Source organism: Mustela putorius, unplaced genomic scaffold, assembly GCF_011764305.1.
Source record: "Mustela putorius furo isolate JIRA1106 unplaced genomic scaffold, ASM1176430v1.1 tig00004007_pilon_pilon_pilon, whole genome shotgun sequence".
NCBI lineage: Eukaryota > Metazoa > Chordata > Mammalia > Carnivora > Mustelidae > Mustela > Mustela putorius.
In genome coordinates this window covers 13,053,019-13,075,031 of record NW_025422145.1, presented here as the reverse complement: position 1 = coordinate 13,075,031, position 22,013 = coordinate 13,053,019, and the positions used below count along the sequence as shown (strand labels likewise).

The window sequence follows — 22,013 nt, the reverse complement described above, 5'->3', positions numbered from 1 at the left end:
TCTATACCGACTGTTTTAAAGGATTTAGTACAAGTCTACAATGTACCCCACATCCAGCATCCCTATCTACAAATGCATCACTAACTCTATAGAGTAAGTGACTATATATGAAAGATATATTGCTGACACTGCAACAACTTGTCTCTGAGTTAAGAAAATAAGAAAAATCTTTTAACAATTGAATTTTCAAAATCTATAAGCATAAGCCCAGATCAGCAAGGTGATGCAACTTGAGGGGTCAGGGACTTTTCTCTGGAACTCATCTCCACCCAGATTGCTCTGTCTCCCAAGTTCTGACCCAGGGCTTAGATCCTTATACTTTGTCGTCATTGTTGCATCCACGGGGACTAGGAAATAGATGGGACAGTAACTTTCTACTTGTCTCTAATGAGGCTCTCAGGGAATCTGGTCCCACTGGCCATGGAAGCCACTGTAAATACCTGTTTCTAATTTCCCCAAACATCCTTCTCTGCACAGAGAGCTCAGGCAATGAATTCTTCTCACTCATTCAGGATCTACCCATATTTCCAATGCTTTCCAAACCTTATACTAAAGAAGAGCATTGGTTGGTTCCTCAAAGGTAAAGAAACCTTGCTATCAACAGTACCAACTTCCTCCAGGTAAGATAATAACAGGCTATATATATATACGTATATATACATACGTATATGTATATGTATATATTTTACTAATGAGTGAAGTTATTTATATGTATAATTACTAATGAGGGGAGTTCTTTGAAGAGCCTCCTTTGTGAAATCTACCAGATCCCAGGAGTGATAGAGGCCTAAATCCATCAGCTGGAGCTTGAGATACACTCCGTAGTAGTCACTGTTTTACTTGTCTCTGTGAGCTACTAAGAAGTGGGAGAAAGCCTGCGAATGTTAAAAGAGACATACGTAATGGCAGAGAAGGGCTTTGTTTGTGTTTGTGTTTGTTTTTATATATGATAAAATTTTAAAGATGAGTCTGGTGGGACCAGCATCATCTAGGACTGGGGGTTGGAAGTTGAGGGCGTAGAGACTAGGGGTGGATCCTGACTGAGTAATTCTGATACAGGTTTCATGAACATGACCATGGGGTGAAGCTTGAATTGTTATATCCAAAGCCAAAGCTTCTAGGTTTTTGAGCTCTGCTTTGGTTCTCTGCATCTGCGTCCAGCCCCATGAGAGGGGCCAACCAGTCGAGCGTCTCTGAGTTCCTCCTCCTCGGGCTCTCCAGGCAGCCCCAGCAGCAGCAGCTCCTCTTTGTGCTCTTCCTGAGCATGTACTTGGCCACGGTCCTGGGAAACCTGCTCATCCTCCTGGCCATCGGCCTGGACTCCCGCCTGCACATCCCCATGTACTTCTTCCTCAGCAACCTGTCCTTCGTGGACATCTGCTTCGTCTCCACCACTGTCCCCAAGATGCTGGCCAACCACATACTCGGGACTCAGACCGTCTCCTTTTCTGGGTGTCTCACACAGATGTATTTTGTATTCACATTTGTGGACATGGACAATTTCCTCCTGGCTGCGATGGCCTATGACCGCTTTGTAGCCATATGCCACCCCTTACACTACTCAACAAAAATGACCCCCCAGCTCTGTGGCCTGCTGGTCGCGGGGTCATGGGTCATCGCCAACCTGAATATTCTGCTGCATACCCTGCTGATGGCTCGACTTTCATTCTGTGCAGACAATGCCATCCCCCACTATTTCTGTGATGTGACGCCCCTCCTGAAACTCTCCTGCTCTGACACATACCTCAATGAGATGATGATTCTGACCGAGGGTTCTCTGATCATGATCACTCCATTTATTTGCATCCTGGCTTCTTATGTCCGTATTACCTGTGCTATCCTGAGAGTCCCATCCACAAAGGGGAGATGGAAAGCCTTCTTCACCTGTGGCTCCCACCTGGCTGTGGTTTCTCTCTTCTATGGCACCATCATTGCTGTGTATTTCAACCCTTTGTCCTCCCACTTAGCTGACACAGATACAGCAGCTGCTGTGATGTTCACAGTGGTGACCCCCATGCTGAACCCCTTCATCTACAGCCTGAGGAACAGGGACATAAAAGGGGCTCTTGGAAAGGTGGTTACTATGACATTTTTTCTACTTCGTAATGCAATGGGCTAAGAAAATCTTGGAAGGAACTAATTTCTAAGAAGATCATATTTGCTTTTTCTATTGTGCAAAACTTAGCTGTTGTCATTTTTAAGAAAATCATTCTAATTTCTGTCTTGGGAGTGATCAAACTTAATATCACAGCTTCAGATTAAAGATGAACAGAGAGATCCTTTTACCAAATAACCTGTTAGAGCTGTCAGTGCCCTCCAGCCAAAACCCACTAGGAGCATATATGTCTTGTTGAGTAATTATGGTTTATTAGGCTCACAAGGGAGAATACATACCATGGGGAGTAGTGAGGCATCTTAGTAGACAGGACGTACTAAAAAGACTTGAGTTTGTGTGAGGTGAGTTTAGTGAGGACTTAAGGAATTGCATCTGTGCTCTGGATTACAGGTGTCACATAGTAGTGATGATGCCAGTTGAGTATCTAAAAATATTTTGTCTAGGAGTGGGGCCTGGGTGGCTTAGTTGTTTAAGCGTCTGACTCTTGATTTCCACTCAGGTCATGATCTCGAGGCTATGAGATGGAGCCTCGCATTGGCCTCTGTGCTCCATGAAGAATCTGCTTGGAAGTCTCTCTCCCTCTACACCTTCCTCCGCCCTGCCCCCTCCCCCTGGCCCACACTCTCAGTCTCTCTCTAAAAAATAAATTAAAATTAAAAAATCTTTATCTAGGGGAGGGAAGACTAGACTAAGGCCAAAGCTGTGATTGGCAAAGAAGTAGCAGTGACTTTGGTCATTTTTATGGCTTGGACTGTGTTCATGTTTTGGTGTTCAGACACGATTGCAGAATAGTCCCTTTTTGTCTTCTGCCATAACAGTCGTAGAGTAGCCTCATGTGGTACTGACATGCTCTGTGTTCATCAGGAGAGCACCGACACCGAGCTGTGAGTGCCAGGAATGTCAGGGCTTTCAGGGCTGATTTCTCTTTCTCACAACAGAGACACAGAAATAACACATCTTGCTGCCTCCAGCAAGTTGGTGTTGGGGCTGGAAGTGGAAGGGTTCATTTAGGGCTCCAGGAAGACCCAAGTTTGCCATGCATTCAAGCTAATTATTTTTTATCTTCCTATCTGAGCTTACTGAGTCACACGCCATTACAACAGGAATATGGGTAAGTTAAACAAAAAATATCTTCCACAATCTCAGCCATGTCAATCAGCTGCATCTTTTTTCCCACCCTGCCTTCAATTTATCTCAGTACAGAGATATTTTACATAGTTACTAATTTATTTCCTGATTTTTCACTATAATTTTATAATAAACCTTTGCTAAATTGCTATAGAGTCTCCACAATTTTTTTTTTTACTGTACTTATATATTTCCATCAAGTTGTTCTAGGAAAATATGCTACCTAATAATTCTGTTTCCAAAATCAAACATAAGAGAAATATACTATTTAACAGGGGCGCCTGGGTGGCTCAGTGGGTTAAGTCTCTGCCTTCGGCTCAGATCATGGTCTCAGGGTCCTGGGATGGAGCTCTCTGCTCAGCAGGGAGCCTGCTTCCCCGCCCCCCCCTCTGCCTGCCTCTGTGCCTGCTTGTGATCTCTCTGTCAAATAAACAAAATATTTTAAAAAAACAGTATAACAAATTTATTTTGAAAATGACTGCAGAACATAAAAATCTGACCAATATTTGAAACTGGTTAAAATATCACTGGACAGGATGCTCTGGGTTTTAAGGAATATAGAGCAAAATAGTGCAGTTTCCCTTAATTTCAGAGAGATAGGGAAAATGACATCTTGTAGAAAACTGAGAGAATTCAGAATCAGAGGATGTTTCTGAGTTTAACGTGTGATTTTTATATTTGTCATGTTTGTGTATTGATATGCTTGCCTAATGGACGAAATGGTAACATTTCAATTTTTCATCTGTATATCCAAGAATTCTTCATAATATGGTAGAAAGTACCCATTCCTTGAAATTTTGAAAGAAACCACCAGCTTTTGTGTCATGTATTTTGGCGCTCTCTTGATGGGAGCATATATGTTTATAATTATATTTATTCCTGTTTTATCCTTTTATCGATACAAAATTTATGGGTATAGAATTGTTGATAATGTTAACCTTAAAAGTAAAACTGTCAAGTCATTTTTCTAGCCAAATGGGTTTATTTGGGAATAGGAGAGAATTGCAATTCGTGACAGGCAAGCAATGGCAAAACCAGAGGCAATCCGGGAAGACAAAGCAGAGGACTGCTCTTTTATAGAGAAAGGCGGGGAGTTGAGAAGGGCTGTTGTAAGCAAAAAGTCCATTGGAGTAAACTGGGAGTTTACTCCCAGTAAGGGTAGTGCCTTCTCATTGGCTAAATTGTGACTGTCTGTCATTGTCTGGGTTTTTGCTGAGCAAGAAAACCTTTCTTCCTCCTGCTGAGGCAGTCAATAGTATCTACTCACAAGTCTTCTTCTCCTGTTGGGTCTCTAATTAATGAATTCTGGCCTCCCTACTCCATTTAAAGTGAAGTTTTGTGGGGTGCCTGGGTGGCAGTCATTTGAGTGTTGGACTCTGGACGTCAGCTCAGGTCTTGATGTCAGAGTTCTGAGTTCAAGCCCCATGTTGGCCTCCATGCGGAGTGTGGAGCCTACTTAACAAAAAATAAAATGAGGTTTCTTTCATTAATTTTCACAGTACTATTCCTTTAGTGTCCTTTTCATGTCAGAAGCATTCATAGTGATGACCCCGTTTTCATTTCTGTCGGTAGTATTTGTGCCGTTTCTCTTTTGTTAGTTAGCTTCACTGAGGGTTCATCAACTGTATTGAACTTTTCAAAGAACCAGCTTTTGATTTTGTTGGTTTTCTCTATTGACTTCTTGTTCTTACATTTATTCCTGTCCCGTTTTATGGATTTTCTTCTATTCACTTTGTATATTTCATTTCCTGTTCTCTTTTTAAGATTTCATTTATCCATTTGAGAGAGAGAGAGCGAGGCGCCTGGGTGGCTCAGTGGGTTAAGCCGCTGCCTTCAGCTCAGGTCATGATCTCAGGGTCCTGGGATCGAGCCCCATATCGGGCTCTCTGCTCAGCAGGGAGCCTGCTTCTCTCTCTCTCTGCCTGCCTCTCTGTCTACTTGTGATCTCTCTGTCAAATAAATAAATAAATCTTAAAAAAAAAATGAGAGAGAGCAAGAGAGCACAAGCAGCAGGCTCCCCAGTGAACAGGGAACCCAATGCGGGGTTCTATCCCAGGAACCAGGATCACCACCTGAGCAGAAGGCAGATGCCCAACCAACCAAGCCATCCAGGTGCCCTCAATTCCCTGTTCTTTTACAGATCTCAAGGTAGAAACTTACATTGTTGATTTTAGATCTTTCTTTTCTAATATATGCATCCAGTGTTATAAATTTCCCTCTAAGAATTGCTTTCACTGCATGCCACAAGTTTTGGTAAGTTGTATTTCCCTTTGGTCAAAATATTTTCTTGAGGTTTATTCTTTGTCTGTTACTTAAAAGTGTGTTGTGGAGCGCCTGGGTGGCTCAGTGGGTTAAGATCTGCCTTCGCCTCAGGTCATGATCTCAGGGTCCTGGGATCGAGCCCCGCATCTGGCTCTCTGCTCAGCAGGGAGACTGCCCCCCCCATCTGCCTACTTGTGATCCCTGTCAAATAAATAAAATCTTTTTTAAAAAGTGTGTTGTTAAATCTCCACAAATATTTTGGTGTTTTCCAGTTATCTGTTCATTTCTAGTTTAGTTTCACTGTGATATGAGAGCATATTCTGTATGATTTCTATTTTTTAAAATTTGCTAAGGTGTGCTTCATGGCCCAGAAATGGTCCATCTTGGTGATATTTCACAGGTACTTAAATATGCATGTTCTGCTGGTGTTGGATGAAATATTCTATAAATGTTCAGTGAAGTGTTGGAATTGAAGGTGAAACTGGAGTGAGCTCAAGAGAGAATGGAAACAAGAGGGGTGCCTGGTTGGTTCAGTCGGTTAAGCACTTGCTCATGATCCTGGAGTCCTGGGATTGCGTCCTGTATCAGGCTCCCTGCTCAGCAGAGTCTGCTTCTCCCCCTGCCTCACCGTGTTCTCTCTTAAATAAAAGCTTTTTTAGAAAGAGAGAGAACGGTAAGAGAGGATGAGACCCACCCTGCCAATTAAGATAAAAGCCTTGTTTTTTATTAGCTATATAATATTCTACATAGTTATCCATTTAGGTTGGATTTTTCAGTATTAAAATGTTCTATTTTTCCTTGTGTTGAAAACATAAATTGATGGACACACAGTGATAATTTTTTTTAACATTGTCACACTAGATGGATGCTATTATTCCCCTTTGGCCAAGCCAAACATTTACACACACACACACACACACACACACACTGCTCATTTAATACACCTACAATGACATTTTTATTCTTTAAATTTATAATTCTTAGATTACTAGTAAGCCTGAAGATTCTTTCATACTTCCTGTAGCCATTCCAGTGTATCTTTAAGTTGTGTTCATGTCTTCTTATTGGAAAAGCCCCTTGCTGCCCCCATTCCTCCTCTATCTCACCCATCTGGTCTGTTTAAAGACCACTTGCCCAGAGTCCTCTCTGGAAAATCCACCTGTAACTCTCTCCTAGAATCCTTTCCTTCCTAGCACTTGTGAATGTGGAGCTGTATAGGTAGTTTTGATTTTTTTTTTTAAAGATTTTATTTATTTATTTGACAGAGAGAAATTACAAGTACACTGAGAGGCAGGCAGAGAGAGAAGGAAGCAGGCTCCCTGCTGAGCAGAGAGCCCGATGCGGGACCCTGAGATCATGACCTGAGCCGAAGGCAGCAGCTTAACCCACTGAGCCACCCAGGGGCCCCTAGGTAGTTTTGATTTTAATGAATTCCTATCTCCCGTCCCCCGCCTCCCACCCTAAGAAACTCCCCTGGTATGTTGCTTCCTTTTATAGCCTGGGGCCTTGTGCTGCATCTTTGTTGGATGCTGTCTTCTGTTTGCAGTTGCTACTGGACTTGGTTATTGGGGCCTTCAGATGTTCTAAGTGAGACTCAATGCTCTATTGGAAAAGCATTCATTGTTGTGTGCTTACTGTTTTTCGTTAACTGGTTGTCAGCTCTGTATTGAGCACTTATTCATCTAACACCTTCCCAGTGCACTCCTGTTTGGGGACGCTGACCCTGGGCATCATGCTCTGAGCTCAAGGGCAGAAGTGAGGAACATTCTGTTCCAGACCCTCTGGGATCCAAGGGGTAGGTGCAGGGAAGTCAGGTGGCCCAGGCCCCACCCTGGGGACAATATTTGCCAGTGCCTTTGACTGCACGGGTCCTCATCAGCACCACAGCCCAGGGCACTGAGGGCACTTCCTAGAGTGGGGAAGGAGTTTGTGTCGTCAGAGTATCACACACCCACAGGCCTCGAGGACTGTGTAGTCAGACCATTTCACAGGGGACAGAAGACTCTTCTGCACGGACCCCACCCTCTCCAGTCTCTGCCTGGCAGCCAATTAGCCTTTGTTTTCCAGGTGTGATAACCAACCAAACCCCAGTCTTCTCAAGACAGAACAACACAGCTGGCAGCCAGTTTTGTCCCTGGTTTTAAAGGGTTTTGTAGGCTCGAAATACAACATTAATAAAGCACAGTTTTATGTGTAGCCTTTAAGTGTTTGAATTAGGACTCAGGACTGAACTGTACCATCAAAGGTCCTCTTTTAGTATGCTTTGAACCAAAACAAAGCTTAGACCTACATGTTTAAAAAATAACAAAAAAGAACAAAACTATTACTTGTGGGTGGTATAATTTTGAACCACAAATTGAGAAACTGAGAAATTACTGAAAATTAACAACATTCATCAATGAGGTGGCTAGTTTCACAAATATATAATTAAAAATAACTCCTATGTAAGAACAATAATCAACTAGAAAAATACAATGAAAAAACTATTTACAATAACAAAATTGTATAGAACTTACATGAAGAAAATTGGAAAAATGTACTCAGGAATATAATACTTGAGTAAATGGAAAGGTATGTTTCTGAATGGGAAACAAAATTTATAAAGCTAACAAGTTTCCCCAGTTTACAGGATTAACCTATTTCCATCAAAATACCAATGTAAAACTTTAGGAAACCTAAAAGAAAAGCAAAAACTGATCAAGAATCGTTAAAGTAACACACCACAGGATCGGTCCCTTGAAGGCACCGCTGGCCTTGCCTCTGGGCAGACAAGTCAGGAAAGTGGGTATCAGGTCAAAGAGAAAAAGTATCCACTACAGTGGAGACACTAGAGTCTTGTCTCCTTGAGGGGCAGTGTGAGCTAGCCACCGGAGACCCCTGCTAAAAATAAAACACTCTTATGAGGTAGTGACCACCCATTGCCAAGGGTCTGATGACTGCCTGGAGGGGTATTAAGCACACGGTAAGGTTAATGACCAGTCATGGGTCTAAGCCAATGTCTTCTTCTTCCTCTTCAGGCTCTTGGATTTCCTTTGTAGGCAGGTTTTCTTCTTGGCTCATCAGAGGGACCAGATTCTGAAGAGCTTTTCCAGTAGCGGGGCTGGGTGGATGGGCCTAAGCAATCTGAACTTCTCTTGGCAATGGAAAGGCAAGAGAGAGCTGTCTGAGCAAGAGCCGGACGGAACATAGTAAGAACAGTAGACACTTTAAAAGTATGTTGTGAAAAGTATTCCTGTGAAAGTCACTTTTCACTACAAAATGCAAATGTTTAGATCATGTAAAAATGATAGAGTAAGTCTTTGACATTCAATTGCTGTATTTTCCTATATTCAAAAGTAAACAATCCCTTTCAACACTCAAGCTTTAACAGGGTATTCTGAGGTTATGTGAATTGCTAGTAGAAGCTATTGGCTTAACAAATCAGTAGTTTGGTTCTTTCAGGGGAACACAGTTCCAGGTAAGGACCTTTGCATTATTTTTTTTCCTGTAGCATGAATTCCTACGCAGGGGGAGGGGAAATGATATACTTCCATACGCATTGAGTCACTGCTCACCTTGCTGGTGAGTGGCCTTCAGACTCATATTCGAGGCCATTGTGGGAAAGGGAACTGTGGCCTATACAATGTTGTATAAGTTCACAGAAGAAAGCTCCTTTATCTGGAAAGTGTGGATGCTAACTGAGGTATAGCCTTTGAGGATGTTTTCTTCCCTGTGAATTTTCTAAAAATTGGAGGTTTTAGCCAAGATGGGTATTTATCCAATTTTGGCTTTAATGAGGTTTTCCCATTTCTGCATCTTTTCTGACAGCCAGGGAATTCAGTTCCTTATGAAACATTTCAGGTTGAGGCAGGATCATCAGACCTTTCTTGATCCCATTTCTGCTTTCGGGTCTTACATGCTGAGTGGGTTTTTTCATGCCGGGTGCAGTTGGACAGCCGACCAAATCTTCTCCCACATTTTTTGCAACTGTATGGCCTTTCAGCCTCATGACTCTGCAGATGAAGCACAAATTCTTTGTTCTCTGGGAAGGTTTTCCCACATTCTGGACACTTAAATATCTTCTCCCTTATATGGATTCCTTCATGGCGACTCCGATGAGAGTTTTGACGAAAGTTTTTCCCACACTGAGAACATGAATAAGGTTTCTCTCCTGTATGGATTCGCTCATGTTTATTAAGGTTTGTTTTATGATTGAAGCTTTTCCCACAGTGACTACAGTCATAGGGTTTTTCTCCAGTGTGAGTCCTCTGGTGGGAAATAAGGTAAGAACTTTCATTAAACTGTTTCCCACACAGTGGACAAGTGTACCATCTTCTTGTTCTCCGATTTCGGGTAAGTGCAATCACATTGATATCCACATATTTTGAGAGTTCCTCTAGTGGAGTATCATTTTCAATGGTAACTAGAAGATTTCTCATTTTCCTTTGCTTGGGAATAGATGTATTTAGTCTGTCTTTATGGCAATATGGAGATTCCTCAGAGACCACAGAACGATCTACTTCATCACAATCTGCAATCTCTTCTCTATGATCTTCATTCTCTATGGTTTCTTTCTGAAGATCTTCACTCTCAAGATTAACATCATTGGCTGTGGAAACAATGAGAATTTAGTAACTTTTGAGGGATATGACACCAGGCAAGCAAAAACAAGTTAGATTTCTCATCAAAAAATAATCTTGAGGGATGCCTGGGTGGCTCAGTTGGTTACGCCACTGCCTTTGGCTTGGGTCGTGATCCCAGGGTCCTGGGACCAAGTCTCACATCAGGCTCCTTGCTTGGCGGGGAGCCTGCTTCTCTCTCCACCTCTGCCTGCCTGCCACTCAGCCTGCTTGTGCTCTCTCTCTCTCTCTGACAAATAAATAAGATCTTTAAAAAAAAAAATCTTGAGTGTCAGAAATCTGAGGACTAGCAAATAATCATTATCAACACTCCTTTTCCGCTCTTATTGTGGGTGATATATATAACTGATAAATCTTACTATGCAATATGAGCACACAGCCCCCCCCCCTTTTTAAAAATGAAATGAGTGGGACTACACTGAAAGATTTCATGTTTGCTTTCTGAATAGGCAGTAATTACTCAACAAGTGCATATTGATCTTATTATATTCTATGTAGAGCAGTGAGCTAAGGACCAAGGGATGAAGGACATAAATATTAAAGGATACCACTCATACTCTTTTGGAGGCTAGTAACTGAACAGTGAGGTGAGTTATTTCACTACATTTATTACTATCATATTACAGGATTCAATAATACTGTATATAATATCCTATATAGTGAAAAACTGGAAACAATTCAAATGACCAGAAAATAATTAAGGCATATCACATTCACTCAGCTGGTGATTATTTGGGCATTACAGTGATGACCAGAAATAATAAAACTAAAGTATGATGGGAATCAATGTGGTGATGACCAGAAATAATAAAACTAAAGTATGATGGGAATCAATGTGGTCTCTTAGGGGAGCAGGGGAATAGTAATTAGGCAATGGGCACAAGAGGGACTTCTGGGATGCTAGGAATAGTAATTTTGAATGGTGATTAGACAAATGTATACATTTTGTGAAAATCAAAGGTGAACACTTATGATTTGTACACTTTCTGTATTTATACCTCCAAAAGAAGTCTGTAAAATAACAGATTATAAAGACTAGATAACAAAGTAAAAAAAAAAAAAAGTATGCCATGAAAAGGTGGGGTGAAAAGGGACCCCCAAAACTCTGGGCAACTTGCTGAAAATAAAGGGTTAAATCAACCACTTTGATATGTGGCTGACCACAGCATGGAATACGTATCTTTGCTGGACTTGACAGTTTCACACTAAAAGGCATTTTCTTTTTCATTCACTTCCTTAGGTAATGCTGAATCATGGCTGCCTGGGTGGCTCAGTGGGTTAGGGCCTCTGCTTTCAGCTCAGGTCGTGGTCCTGGGGTCCTGGGATCGAGCCCCACATCAGGCTCTCTGCTCAGCAGGGAGCCTGCCTCCCCCCACTTTTCTCTGCCTGCCTCTCTGCCCACTTGTGATCTCCATCTATCAAATAAATAGATAAATACATCTTTAAAAAAAAAAAAGAAAGAAAGAAATGCTGGGGTAAGTAAATGGCAATACTTATCACAGCTCTTGACAGAGATCCCCACACTTCTTTCAAAAGCAGCTTACCAATTTTAATACTACCATCAACATGTGGGTATCAATTTTACCTAATTTTGCCAGCATTAGATTGAACTTAAAATCATGTAATGGGTGTAAAATGGTTTCTCATTGTAGCTTTTTTTGTACTTTAGTATTAAAATCTACTAATTGATTGGGCTGAGACTTTTAGAAATTTAAATAAATTTTACATATTGCAAATCTTAATCTGTGTCAATCATTACTGATACAAATATTTAACTGAAGTCTTCCTCTGTAACTCCACAACTTAGAACCATAAAAAAGTATCAAAATCTGATAAATTTTCTATTTTCTAGGTATTCCTTTATGACTTAGGTTTATACTTAAATCTTAATACATTTGGAGCTTAATATCACACTGTAAATTATGGTTTGTAATGTGTAATACTGGTAAAAATCAGCAAGAATATCCTTTTTAAAAGTTTGACTCTTAATGTTTTTAGTATAAATAAATTTGGGGCACTTATATCTTTTTAAAGATTTTTTTTTTTTTTATTCGACAGAGAGAGATCACAAGTAGGCAGAGAGGCAAGCAGAGAGAGAGGAAGGAGGAAGCAGGCTCCCTGCCGAGCAGAGAGCCCGATGCGGGACTCTATCCCAGAACCCTGAGATCATGACCTGAGCTGAAGGCAGAGGCTTAACCCACTGAGCCACCCAGGCGCCCTGGGCACTGATATCTTTACATGATTGTAGTTTTCTCATTTAGACTTGCATTTCTCCAATTTTTAAAAATCTTTATTTACCAGTAAAACATCTGTGGTTTACTTTTTTATTTTTTAAAAGATTTTACTGTATTACAGAGAGAGACAGTAAGAGAGGGAACACAAGCAGGGTGATCAGGAGAGGGAGAGGGAGAAAGGAGAAGCAGACTTCCCACCCAGCAGGGAGACTGACCAGGACCCTGGGATCATGACCTGAGCTGAAGGCAGATGCCTAACGACTAAGCCACCCAGGCGCCCTTGTGGTTTACTATTTTATAGCCATTCTGAATGGCAGCTTCCATCATTTTGTGTTAAGAATGCTATTGTTATATATTCCTATCTACCTTCTTTAAAACTATTGAAGAAGTTTTTGTTGATTCTTTTAGATTTTCTAAGTATAAACCGTATTTTGGGTCCCTCCTTTCCCAATATTTATTCTTATTCTTTTTTTTTTTAAAAGGTATTACTTATTGGGGCGCCTGGGTGGCTCAGTGGGTTAAAGCCTCTGCCTTCGGCTCCGGTCATGATCCCAAGGTCCTGGGATTGAGCCCCACATCCAGCTCTCCGCTCCACGGAGACCTGATAGCAGGTTTCCCTATTTTGTTCTTTCTCTTTTTTTCAAGATTTTATTCATTTATTCGAGGGAGAGCGTGCACGTGTGAGAGAGCATGAGCAGGGATGGGGGGGTTGGGAAGGAAAGGAGCAGAGAGAGGGAGAATCAGCAACCTCCATAACTAGCATGGAACCCAAAGTGGGGCTTGATCTCACACAACACTGAGATCATGACCTGAGCTGAAATCAAGAACTGGATGCTCGACTGACTGAGCCACCCAGGAGCCCCAGTGGACTAATTTTTAAGATTAAAAAAAAAATTTTAGTAGCTAATATATAGTTCATATGGTTACAAAATCTAAATATGAAAAGATATATGCTAGGAAGTCTTACTCTAGTCCCTGTCCCCATCCATTCTACTCATTGCCCAGATAGGTAGCAGTTTTTATTAGTTTCTTTTTATTCTTCCATAGATGATAGGTTTTCCTTTCTCCCCTTTTTTATATAAAGGATAGTAAACTATGTATATGTCTGCTACTTGCTTTATTTTGATCATTACATTCCAGTGCATGGCGAATACCATAGTTTGCTGTGTGGACACATCATATTCAACTAGCCCCCTGCAGAGACACTTGGATTATTTTCAATCTTGTTTTCACAAACAGTACTACAATGAATAACCTCATTTGCATATTATTTTGAAAGTACGCTGTTATCTGTAGGTTAGATTCACAGAAGTGGAACTGCTGGATGCTTTAATACTGGTAATCAGATTCCCATATATAGGGAGTGTCCTATTCTACATGTCCACCAGGATTACACCTTTCTCCCAACAACCTCACTACCAATGTGTTAAGTTTCTGATTTCTAGAAATCTGATAGATGAAAAAAGGTGGTAACCTGGTAGAAGTTTAATCTGCATTTCTAATTAAGAGTAGGGCTGGACATCTTTTCATGTGTTTATGGTTCATTTGTATTCCTAAGCATATCTGCTGGGGCTTTTTCTTGGTGTGCAAAGTAGGGTATGATTCGCCAAAAGGCTGAGTTGTACCAACACCTTTAAGAGCCCCTTCCTTTCCATTGCTCTTCTTTTCAATTTTCCTGGTTATTCGTGTTTATTTTTCCAATTGAATTAGAGATCAGATTATCTAATTCCAGGGGAAAAAAATCCTACCGGTATTTTTAAAGGGATTACATTCACTTTATAAACCGACTTGGGGAGAACTGATGTTTTAATGTTAAATTTTCCTAGTCAACATGATATTCCTTCCCATTGGTTCAAATCTACTTCTGTGTTGTACTATAGATTCTGAAACAAGCTATATTCTAGGAGAATTATGTAATTTTTTAAAATTTATTTTTCTTTAAAGATTTTATTTATTTGACAGAGAGAGAGAGAGAGGGAGAGAGAGACAGCAAGCAAGCACAACCAGGGGGAGGGAGAGAGGGTGAAGCATGCTCCCCACTGAGCTGGGAGCCCAATGCGGGGCTCCAGCCCAGGACCCTGGGACCAGGACCTTAGTTGAAGGCAGACTCTTAACTGACCGAGCCACCCAGGCACCCCTAGAAAATTTGTTTAATTTTAATTTGTATTTCTCCTGTGGCCCAAGGTTCTTAATAATCATTTCTCAGTGAAGGGAACTTTTTTTTTCCAGTTTCATTATTACTTTCTCGTTGTACTGCACTGTGATAGAGCCTGTTGTGTTATTTCCACTTTCTGGAATCTACTGAGTCTGTCTTTGTTGTGCAGTATGTAGTCAATGTGCACTAATCTTGAAAAGGCTTATACTCTCTTATCATAGAAGAGGGCAGATATGACCAAAGGAACTATCTTTTTGAAAAAAAATTTTTTTTTTTAAGATTTTATTTATTTATTTGTGAGAGAGAGCATGAGAGGCGAAGGTCAGAGGGAGAAGCAGACTTCTGTGGAGCTGGGAGCCTGATGCGGGACTCGATCCCAGGACTCCGGGATCGTGACCTGAGCCGAAGGCAGCTGCCCAACCAACTGAGCTACCCAGGCGCCCATCTTTTTGAAAATTTAAGTGTTCTACATTTTCAGTTGTTTTATGTGATTCACTTGAACTGAGACACACTTTCTTTCCTCCGCCAAGGATTCTTCTGTGATTCCTATACCTCCAAGGTTCATTCCCTCACACTTTTCCCTTTTCAAACTACTTAATGTTACTATTTCAAATGTCAGCTATATACTGATGACTCCCAAATCTCTACATCTTTATATGTGACCTCCAATTCCTAACATCCAAGTACCTGGAGAATAATCTCACTTTATTTCCTGTCATGGATTCAGTCTCATCTAAAATCAATTCTATCTTCTTGCAAACTCTGCTCCTGGGTCCAAATCCTATCTTGACCTTGTCATAGCTCTTTATGGCTATAATGGTTTCATAATGGTTATCTTTTTATGTGAATGACTTATCTTTTAAAAACAAACTGGAAGCTTTAGTGGGCAGGAAGGGAGCACTATGTATCATTTCAACCCACTGATAATCAACTCCAGAATCCAACTCTGCCTAAGTACACAGCAAGTAGCAGATATTAAATGTTGGTTTAAATCATCAGATTTCGGGTATGGTTGATGATTGGGCCTGAGAGCTTCAGGGTCCATGACCAAAGTGTTCCTGGAATTAGCAACATACCCATCAACCAGTCATTTAAAATAAATGCTAATTTTACCAAAGACTGAGAAAAATAAATGTGATCTGTTTATGCTTCTCTCTAAAATAAGAAAATATTAGGGTTGCTTGGCTAGCTCAGTTAGTAGAACATACTTGTTCTCAGGTCGTAAGCTGGAGCCCCACTTTGGGTGTAGAGTTTACAATCGATTACTCAATCACTAAGTGTGTACACACATACACACACACACAAAATACATAAAATCTTAAAAAATATTACATAGAATAACTTGTGGGAAATTAACCAGGCTCTCCATGTACCACACTACCCTGACCACACAATGTAAGACAACTACGGAATTCAACAGTCATGGATTTGATTTTGTTACCCTAGGCAACTCACAAAACCCACTTTCTGCTCCACTTAAGCCTCAAAAGCAAACAGCCCTGAAGGCAAAGTAAAAAGTAATAAGGCACTTGGCAAAATGATTTCTGAGGGCCCCTGACTCTAGGTTAGCAGTGTATTTGTAGAAAAAGGCTGAATCATCTCTTAGCAGCTTACAGAGAAGCTGCTGCCAGATGAGTTCATATGTAGTATTCTCATATAAGAATAGTTTTTAACCATTACTGGCAAATAAAGACAAATGAAAGAACACCCCATTCACCAACCATATAGACAACTCACTGAAAAAATTTTGAGAAATGCATCAGGAAGGCAGTGTAATTCTGGGCTAAAATCTAAGATTGCAAGCTCTAATATTAGAATTCCTGAGTCCAAATCCTTGCTCTGCTACCTACTGCCGTGTGACCTTTAGCAATTTTTCTTTTTTTTGTTTTGTTTTGTTGGGAAGGAAAGCAAAGTTTATTGAGCACTAGTATGAAGCTCCTGAAGAGGGAGTGACCCAAGAGGGTTGCCCAACCTTTAGCAATTTCTTAATATGTTTCTGCTTTAGTTCTGTCATCTGTAAAACAGTGATAATTCGTATATTCTACAGTACTTTTGTGAGCGATGTATGTGATAATAAAGGCATGCAAAGCACTTAGACTAGTACCTCGTACATAGTGGCACATGGGTGCTTAGTAAGTGCTATATAGTATTACCATCAACATGGGATGTATTTGCATTCACACTAGTAGACTTCATAGCTACTAGACATCAAGGGGAAAAAAAAGACTTAAAAGAATCATGGGTCCAATGAAAACACTAATTGAAAATACACCTGTTGAGGGACTAGCATTAAATGCAGAAAATGGACTCAGAAACAATCAGCCTGCATTTCCTATCTGTTTGAATGTGTGATGTCAGGACATCAGCTGCAGCTCTTGCTTACAAAAACAAGTCTCCTCCACCCCTGTTGCCCTAAAGATACAGGAAAAATGGCCACCACGGCTGGGGCAGGCTCTGCCACATGGGATAGAACAAAAATGAAACGTGTGTGACCGTGTACTTAGCTAGTGTCAGTCAGGTCTTTAAAAAATCTGACAAAACAGAACATGCTTTTTCCACAGCATTCGGTATGAACGCACAAGATCTCTCACCCAGTAACATCATCTCCCCGACATTGTCTTCCTTCTCTGAGGTGGGCTGTTGAGCAGCATCCAGGCTCACACATTCTTCTTGGGAGTGAAATACATTCAAGTCCTCAAGGACCACCAGTTCCTGAAACAGCAAAAGGCCCCCTTCCTTAGTAACAAAGGTTCTTTGGTTCTTTTACAGCTCTGCTGGCAAAAAAGACTGAAGCCCAGCGATCAGGGAAGGAAGGTAAAAGGGGTCTATAAATTCCACACAGCTGCAGCAGGACCAGAGAGCCAGGCTGAGACAGGAGCCAAAGGACAAGCAGAAGAGAAATATCCAAGGAGGCAGTGAAAAATGAGCCCACTCTCCTTACAGACTCCCAAGAATGTATTTTTTTTTAAAAGATTTTATTTATTTATTTGACAGAGAGAGATCACAAGTAGGCAAAGAGGCAGGCAGAGAGAGAGGAAGGGAAGCAGTCTCCTTGCTGAGCAGAGAGCCCGATGTGGGACTCGATCCCAGGACCCTAAGATCATGACCTGAGCCAAAGGCAGCGGCTTAACCCACTGAGCCACCCAGGCGCCCCCCAATAATGTATTTTTATACATGGGTTGGCTGAGCAGGGAGTGCTGAAAGAGCAGAGAAGGTGAGGTACTCAAAACAGTGAACGGGAAAACCAAACCCACCTCAGGCTCAGTTTTCAAATACAGAGACACTGTGTCCTGTTTCTGCTGGATTCCTTCTCTGGGCAGAAGCTTCACCATGGGATGAGGTTGCACTGGGTAAAGAGGAAGCTGTAGTTAATGGAAAAATCAGTGGCTCTAATATGGGAACCCCTAACTACACCTTAAAGCCACACTGTCCTCACTCCTTCCGAAGGCAATTCATGGATCTTTTTTTTGCTTCTGTGAGCCCAGGAAGAGTTCAAGCCATAAACCACAGGGTCTTGAACCTATATAGGGTCTCCTCATTATGGAAAGAATGATTCTCTTAAGAACTTTAAAAATTCCCATTACTACTAAAGGGAAGGCTAGAGGAGGGTAATGTCCGAAGATGCCCATAAGCACAAAATTTCCAAAATTCCACATAAACTGCAGTCAGTTCAACATTTCATCCACATTTCTTTATCCTAAAATGATAAACACCCACCCAACGTTTGGGTAAAAAAATGACACTATGTTTGTTCTATGGGTTTACACACACCCAGCAAGCCACTCCAGTTCCAGCTTGAGCACAAAACTCCCTCTCCCCAACATGCTGAGGTTAGAATCAACTTTTTCCAATACCCACTATCCTAACTTGAATTCATCACTAACATAAAAACCTATGTCTGCCCCTACTACCAGTCCCTTCTCTTCTAGTGAAACAGCATGTGCTTCTTACGTCTGTTCTGAAAGTTTGAGCTCACATCCTTCATAATAACCAAGGTCTCCTTGACTTTCTGATTGGGCTGGACCAGGCTTGGCTTGGGCAAGAAGGTGAGGAAATGCTCCAGAACCAGCTGGTGGATGGTCTTGGGCCCACTAGTAGCATCCCGAAGTAGGTCTTGGCCCAGCTTGGAGTCTGGAGGAACTCTCAATATAAAGGACCGCTTAGGCTTTAGGGGCATTGGAACCACTTTTGCAGCCATCGCGCCTTGCAATCACACACCACACTCGTTTCGCAGAGCTTCAGGAGTCACCTCTTACTGAAGAAAATCTGTCAGGGAGCCGAGCTGCAGACGAGAGAAACCATGGTTTACCCACAAAGACCAGGTCCAATATAAGGCCTGGACAGTGGGGCCACATGAGATTTAAAGCGGAAGGAAAGACAAGCTGGGGTGAGGAACTGCGAACGCAAATGGAAGGTCCCTGAACTGGACACTCCTAGCAAGGCCTGAGAGGAAGCTCTGAGAACGAAAGCCGGAGAATGCCCAAACCCCAGGGGTCACCTTCCTGAGAACATACATGAAGTGCAAATTCCACTGGGAAGAGCGGTTTAACTCCTGCTGGTAGGAAGGGCAGTGGGCTAGAAGACAGGAAACCTGGGGTCCAGTACCGAGGGCATTAGCTTAGAAGTTGGCTTGGCCATAAATGAAGCCGAACTGCGCACCCTGGATCGCGGGTCCCTCGGGTGCCCTTGCGGGGCGGGGGGCAGTGCATCGCTCATGGAGCAAACAAGACCGCACGAGAAGCCCATACACGGCCTGCTGACTCCTTTCGTGGAAGCCCTGCTGAGAGCGGCGAGGGACATCCCAGGGGGACCAGCTGGCCAGGCCCATTCCGGAGCCTCTCCCACCGGCCAAGGGGTACCTTTTTCACAAAGCCCAGACGGCAGCATTGCCCGGAGTGAGTTTCCGGCTCCCTAGCTGGCCCGGCTCCCCTAGCAACAGACCAAGCTCTGCTCCCCAGAGGCCATCTCAGCCTGCTTCCCGCCCTCGCGGAGCCCCTCACCTCTCAGGGCTCTGCCTCCCCCGGGTGCTCGCAGGGGACGGCTCAGAGACCCCGGCGCAGAGAGACCGGGAAACGAGGCGCGAGACGCCGAGCCCTCCCCTCGCCCTTCGGAGTGTCCTCACAGGCCGCCGGCGACTATTGGCTTGAGGCGCCGTCAGTTGGGGAGACGACCTGGACACGAAGCCTTCTGGGAGGCCGGACGCCCCCGCAGCCGTGACGTCACAACCGGTGCCTCGTTTCCAGTGCGGAAGCCTGGTCTCCCCGCTCGGAGCGGGTGGGCTGTGCTTGAGAAGGCGACGCTCGAGGACGACAAGCAGAGCTCTCAGCACAAGAGGGAGGACGGGCTGGCGGCAGCCGCTGTTTCCGTGGCTCTATCTGGAAGACAGAAAGCAGAAGGTAGGCTCCAATCCTCCATGACGGGCTGGCTCCTCTCCAGGTACTGGTGGTGTCGCTCCATCGCCTGCTGGGAAATGTAGTTCGGCTCCGAACAGCCACTGGGAGGCCGCTAGGCGCGGCGGTTGGGGCGGGACAGTCCCACCCCCGACTCCATCCTGCTTTCTCCGGGCTCGACAGGAAGTGGGCTGCCTCTCGGACCGGAAGATCTGAGAGAGGCTGCGGCTGTCTCCGCCGCCGCATCGTGGGTCTGTCGAAGGACCGCTGAGGCGGTGAGTGGGTGGCGTGTCAGGGTCTGTGCCCGGTTCTGGGTCCTATCACAGTTGTCCCTTCCGGTAAGGGCGGCCCATAGATCAGAACCTGGCGACCTTCCTCTCCCCCGCTTGCCTCCTTCTACCTTGCGATCTGAATGGGCCGTCTTGTTTTCTGGGAAATCGTGGTGATCATTCTCCAGTCGCCTTCGTTTCCGTCCTCAGCCTCTCAGGGAGGCCTAACCGCCCTTTCTCCCTGAGTTGTTTCCGTACTCGGTTCATTCCCCAGTGAAGCGCTGATCAGGGTTGTGACAGCCCCGGGGCAGGGAGCGTTTTATTCTATGTAATGCCTGCCTCCCGCTGGATGACCAAAGTAAAAGTATAGATGGATGGTTTTTTCCCTTAACGCTAACTAACTATAGGTGACTTACTTAGCCATGTGTTAGAATATGTTACAGACTAGTGTTAAAACTGTGGTACCAAAAGTTTTTCTAAAAATAAAGGATACTTGCTTTTCCAGACATCAAAAGCCAAAAACGAACAGAAACAAAAACTACTTGAATCAAAGCAGTGTGGTTTGAACCAGACGTCAATAAGTAGAACAGAAAAGAATAGTAAGTGCTAAAGTTGATCTGAATGTACATGGAACTCTATGAAAGGGTAGCATTTCAACTTAGTGTAAAATAGATGGTGCTAGCAAAAATTGCCTACTCTTCTGGAAAGACAGCATGTGTCCTTATACTGTGTACAAAAAGTGGAATTTAATAACCAATAAGAGAACATAAAAGAACATTAATTTAATGTTGGGGCAGCTTGGGTAACTCAGTCAGTTAAGCATCTGCTTTCAGCTCAGGTCATGATCTCAGGGTCCTGGGATTGAGTCCCCAGTTAGGTTCCCTGTTAGTGGAGACTCTATCTCCCTCAGCCCCCCCCCCCCCCGCAACTCCTCCCCTACCCAGCTTATGCTCTCTCTTTCTCTCTCAAAAATAAATCTTTAAAAAACCCTGATAAGTGGCTAAACAAGATGTAATATATCCATATAAGAATAAGAAATGAATGAGTACAGTATATGCTGCAACATGGATGGAGCTCGAAAACATTATGCCAAGTGAAAGGAGTCAGTCATAGAAGACCTCATACTGTGTGATTCTGCTTGCATGAAATGTTCAGAATAGGCAAATCCATAGAGACAAAAATAGGATAGTAGTTACCAGGGATTTGGGGAAGAGGAGAGTGTCAAGTGACTGCCAGTGGATGCAGGGCTTGTTTTAGGGGTGAGGAAAATGTTCTGGATTTAGTGGTGATATTTCCAAATTGTGAATTTGCTAAAACCCACTTAACTCTACACTTTAAAGGGGTGAATTTTGTGGTTTGTGAATTAAATCTCAATTAAAAAAAAACACGATAGAAATTTTCATCATACAAATACTGGTGTTTAGTATGTAAAATATTTTTGAGGGGCGCCTGGATGGTTCAGTGGATTAAGCATCTGCCTTTGGCTCAGGTTATGATCTCATGATCCAGGCATTGAGTCTTGCATCGGGTCCTTGCTTAGCGGGGAGCCTGCTTCTCTGACAAATAAATAAAATTAAATAATAAAATATTTTTGAAGAAGTACTAAAGACAACTAAGTTCAATATCTAGATTCCACATAGCAAATAGAATGAAGCAAAAGGTAGAAGTCCACATGGAAAATTCACAGCCTCACTAACAGATAATGAAATAAATTAAAACATAGGTAAAACCCCATTATATCTGTATTCAGTGAGCAAAAAATGTTAAATGACAAACATTGCTTTGGGCATGAAACATTATTTAATCTTTCTGAAGGATCGTATGGCCCCCTGTAGCAAGT

General features: G+C 42.7%; 2 protein-coding genes and 1 long non-coding RNA gene across 8 annotated transcripts in view; 2 read left to right on the top strand and 1 right to left on the bottom strand.

Annotated features, from left to right (window-relative positions):
- Positions 1-1,043: 1,043 nt before the first annotated feature.
- Positions 1,044-3,501, top strand: LOC101687116 (olfactory receptor 1F1-like). Its single transcript, XM_004750978.3, has one exon. It carries the CDS (start codon positions 1,166-1,168, stop codon positions 2,117-2,119), a length of 954 nt encoding a protein of 317 aa, XP_004751035.2. The 5' UTR covers positions 1,044-1,165; the 3' UTR covers positions 2,120-3,501.
- Positions 3,502-8,804: 5,303 nt separating this feature from the next.
- Positions 8,805-19,692, bottom strand: ZNF200 (zinc finger protein 200). The gene is made up of 5 exons (XM_004750574.3): positions 19,515-19,692; positions 18,466-18,796; positions 17,769-17,860; positions 17,106-17,226; positions 8,805-10,094 (listed from the first exon to the last, which is right to left on the bottom strand). The coding sequence occupies exons 2-5, from the start codon at positions 18,710-18,712 to the stop codon at positions 9,343-9,345; spliced, it is 1,212 nt and encodes a 403-aa protein (XP_004750631.1). The 5' UTR covers positions 18,713-18,796; positions 19,515-19,692; the 3' UTR covers positions 8,805-9,342.
- Positions 19,693-19,726: 34 nt separating this feature from the next.
- The window catches only part of LOC101686830, a 30,248-nt gene continuing 27,961 nt past the window's right edge, over positions 19,727-22,013 (top strand). For 3 of the 6 annotated variants that reach the window (XR_001179043.2, XR_006604327.1, XR_006604328.1), the window contains exon 1: positions 19,732-19,910. This is a non-coding gene — a long non-coding RNA (uncharacterized LOC101686830). Of the gene's footprint in view, positions 20,180-22,013 lie in introns of all 6 variants that reach the window. The other 3 variants (XR_006604329.1, XR_001179042.2, XR_001179041.2) reach the window with 3 other exon arrangements.

Coding starts and splice junctions, on each gene's coding strand:
- LOC101687116 (XM_004750978.3), top strand. CDS start 1,166: ATGAGAGGGGCCAACCAGTCGAGCGTCTCTGAGTTCCTCCTCCTCGGG.
- ZNF200 (XM_004750574.3), bottom strand. CDS start 18,712: ATGGCTGCAAAAGTGGTTCCAATGCCCCTAAAGCCTAAGCGGTCCTTT. Junction 17,861..18,465: donor CTCAAACTTTCAGAACAGAC/GTAAGAAGCACA, acceptor CTCTTTACCCAG/TGCAACCTCATCCCATGGTG. Junction 17,227..17,768: donor ATTTGAAAACTGAGCCTGAG/GTGGGTTTGGTT, acceptor TTGCTGTTTCAG/GAACTGGTGGTCCTTGAGGA.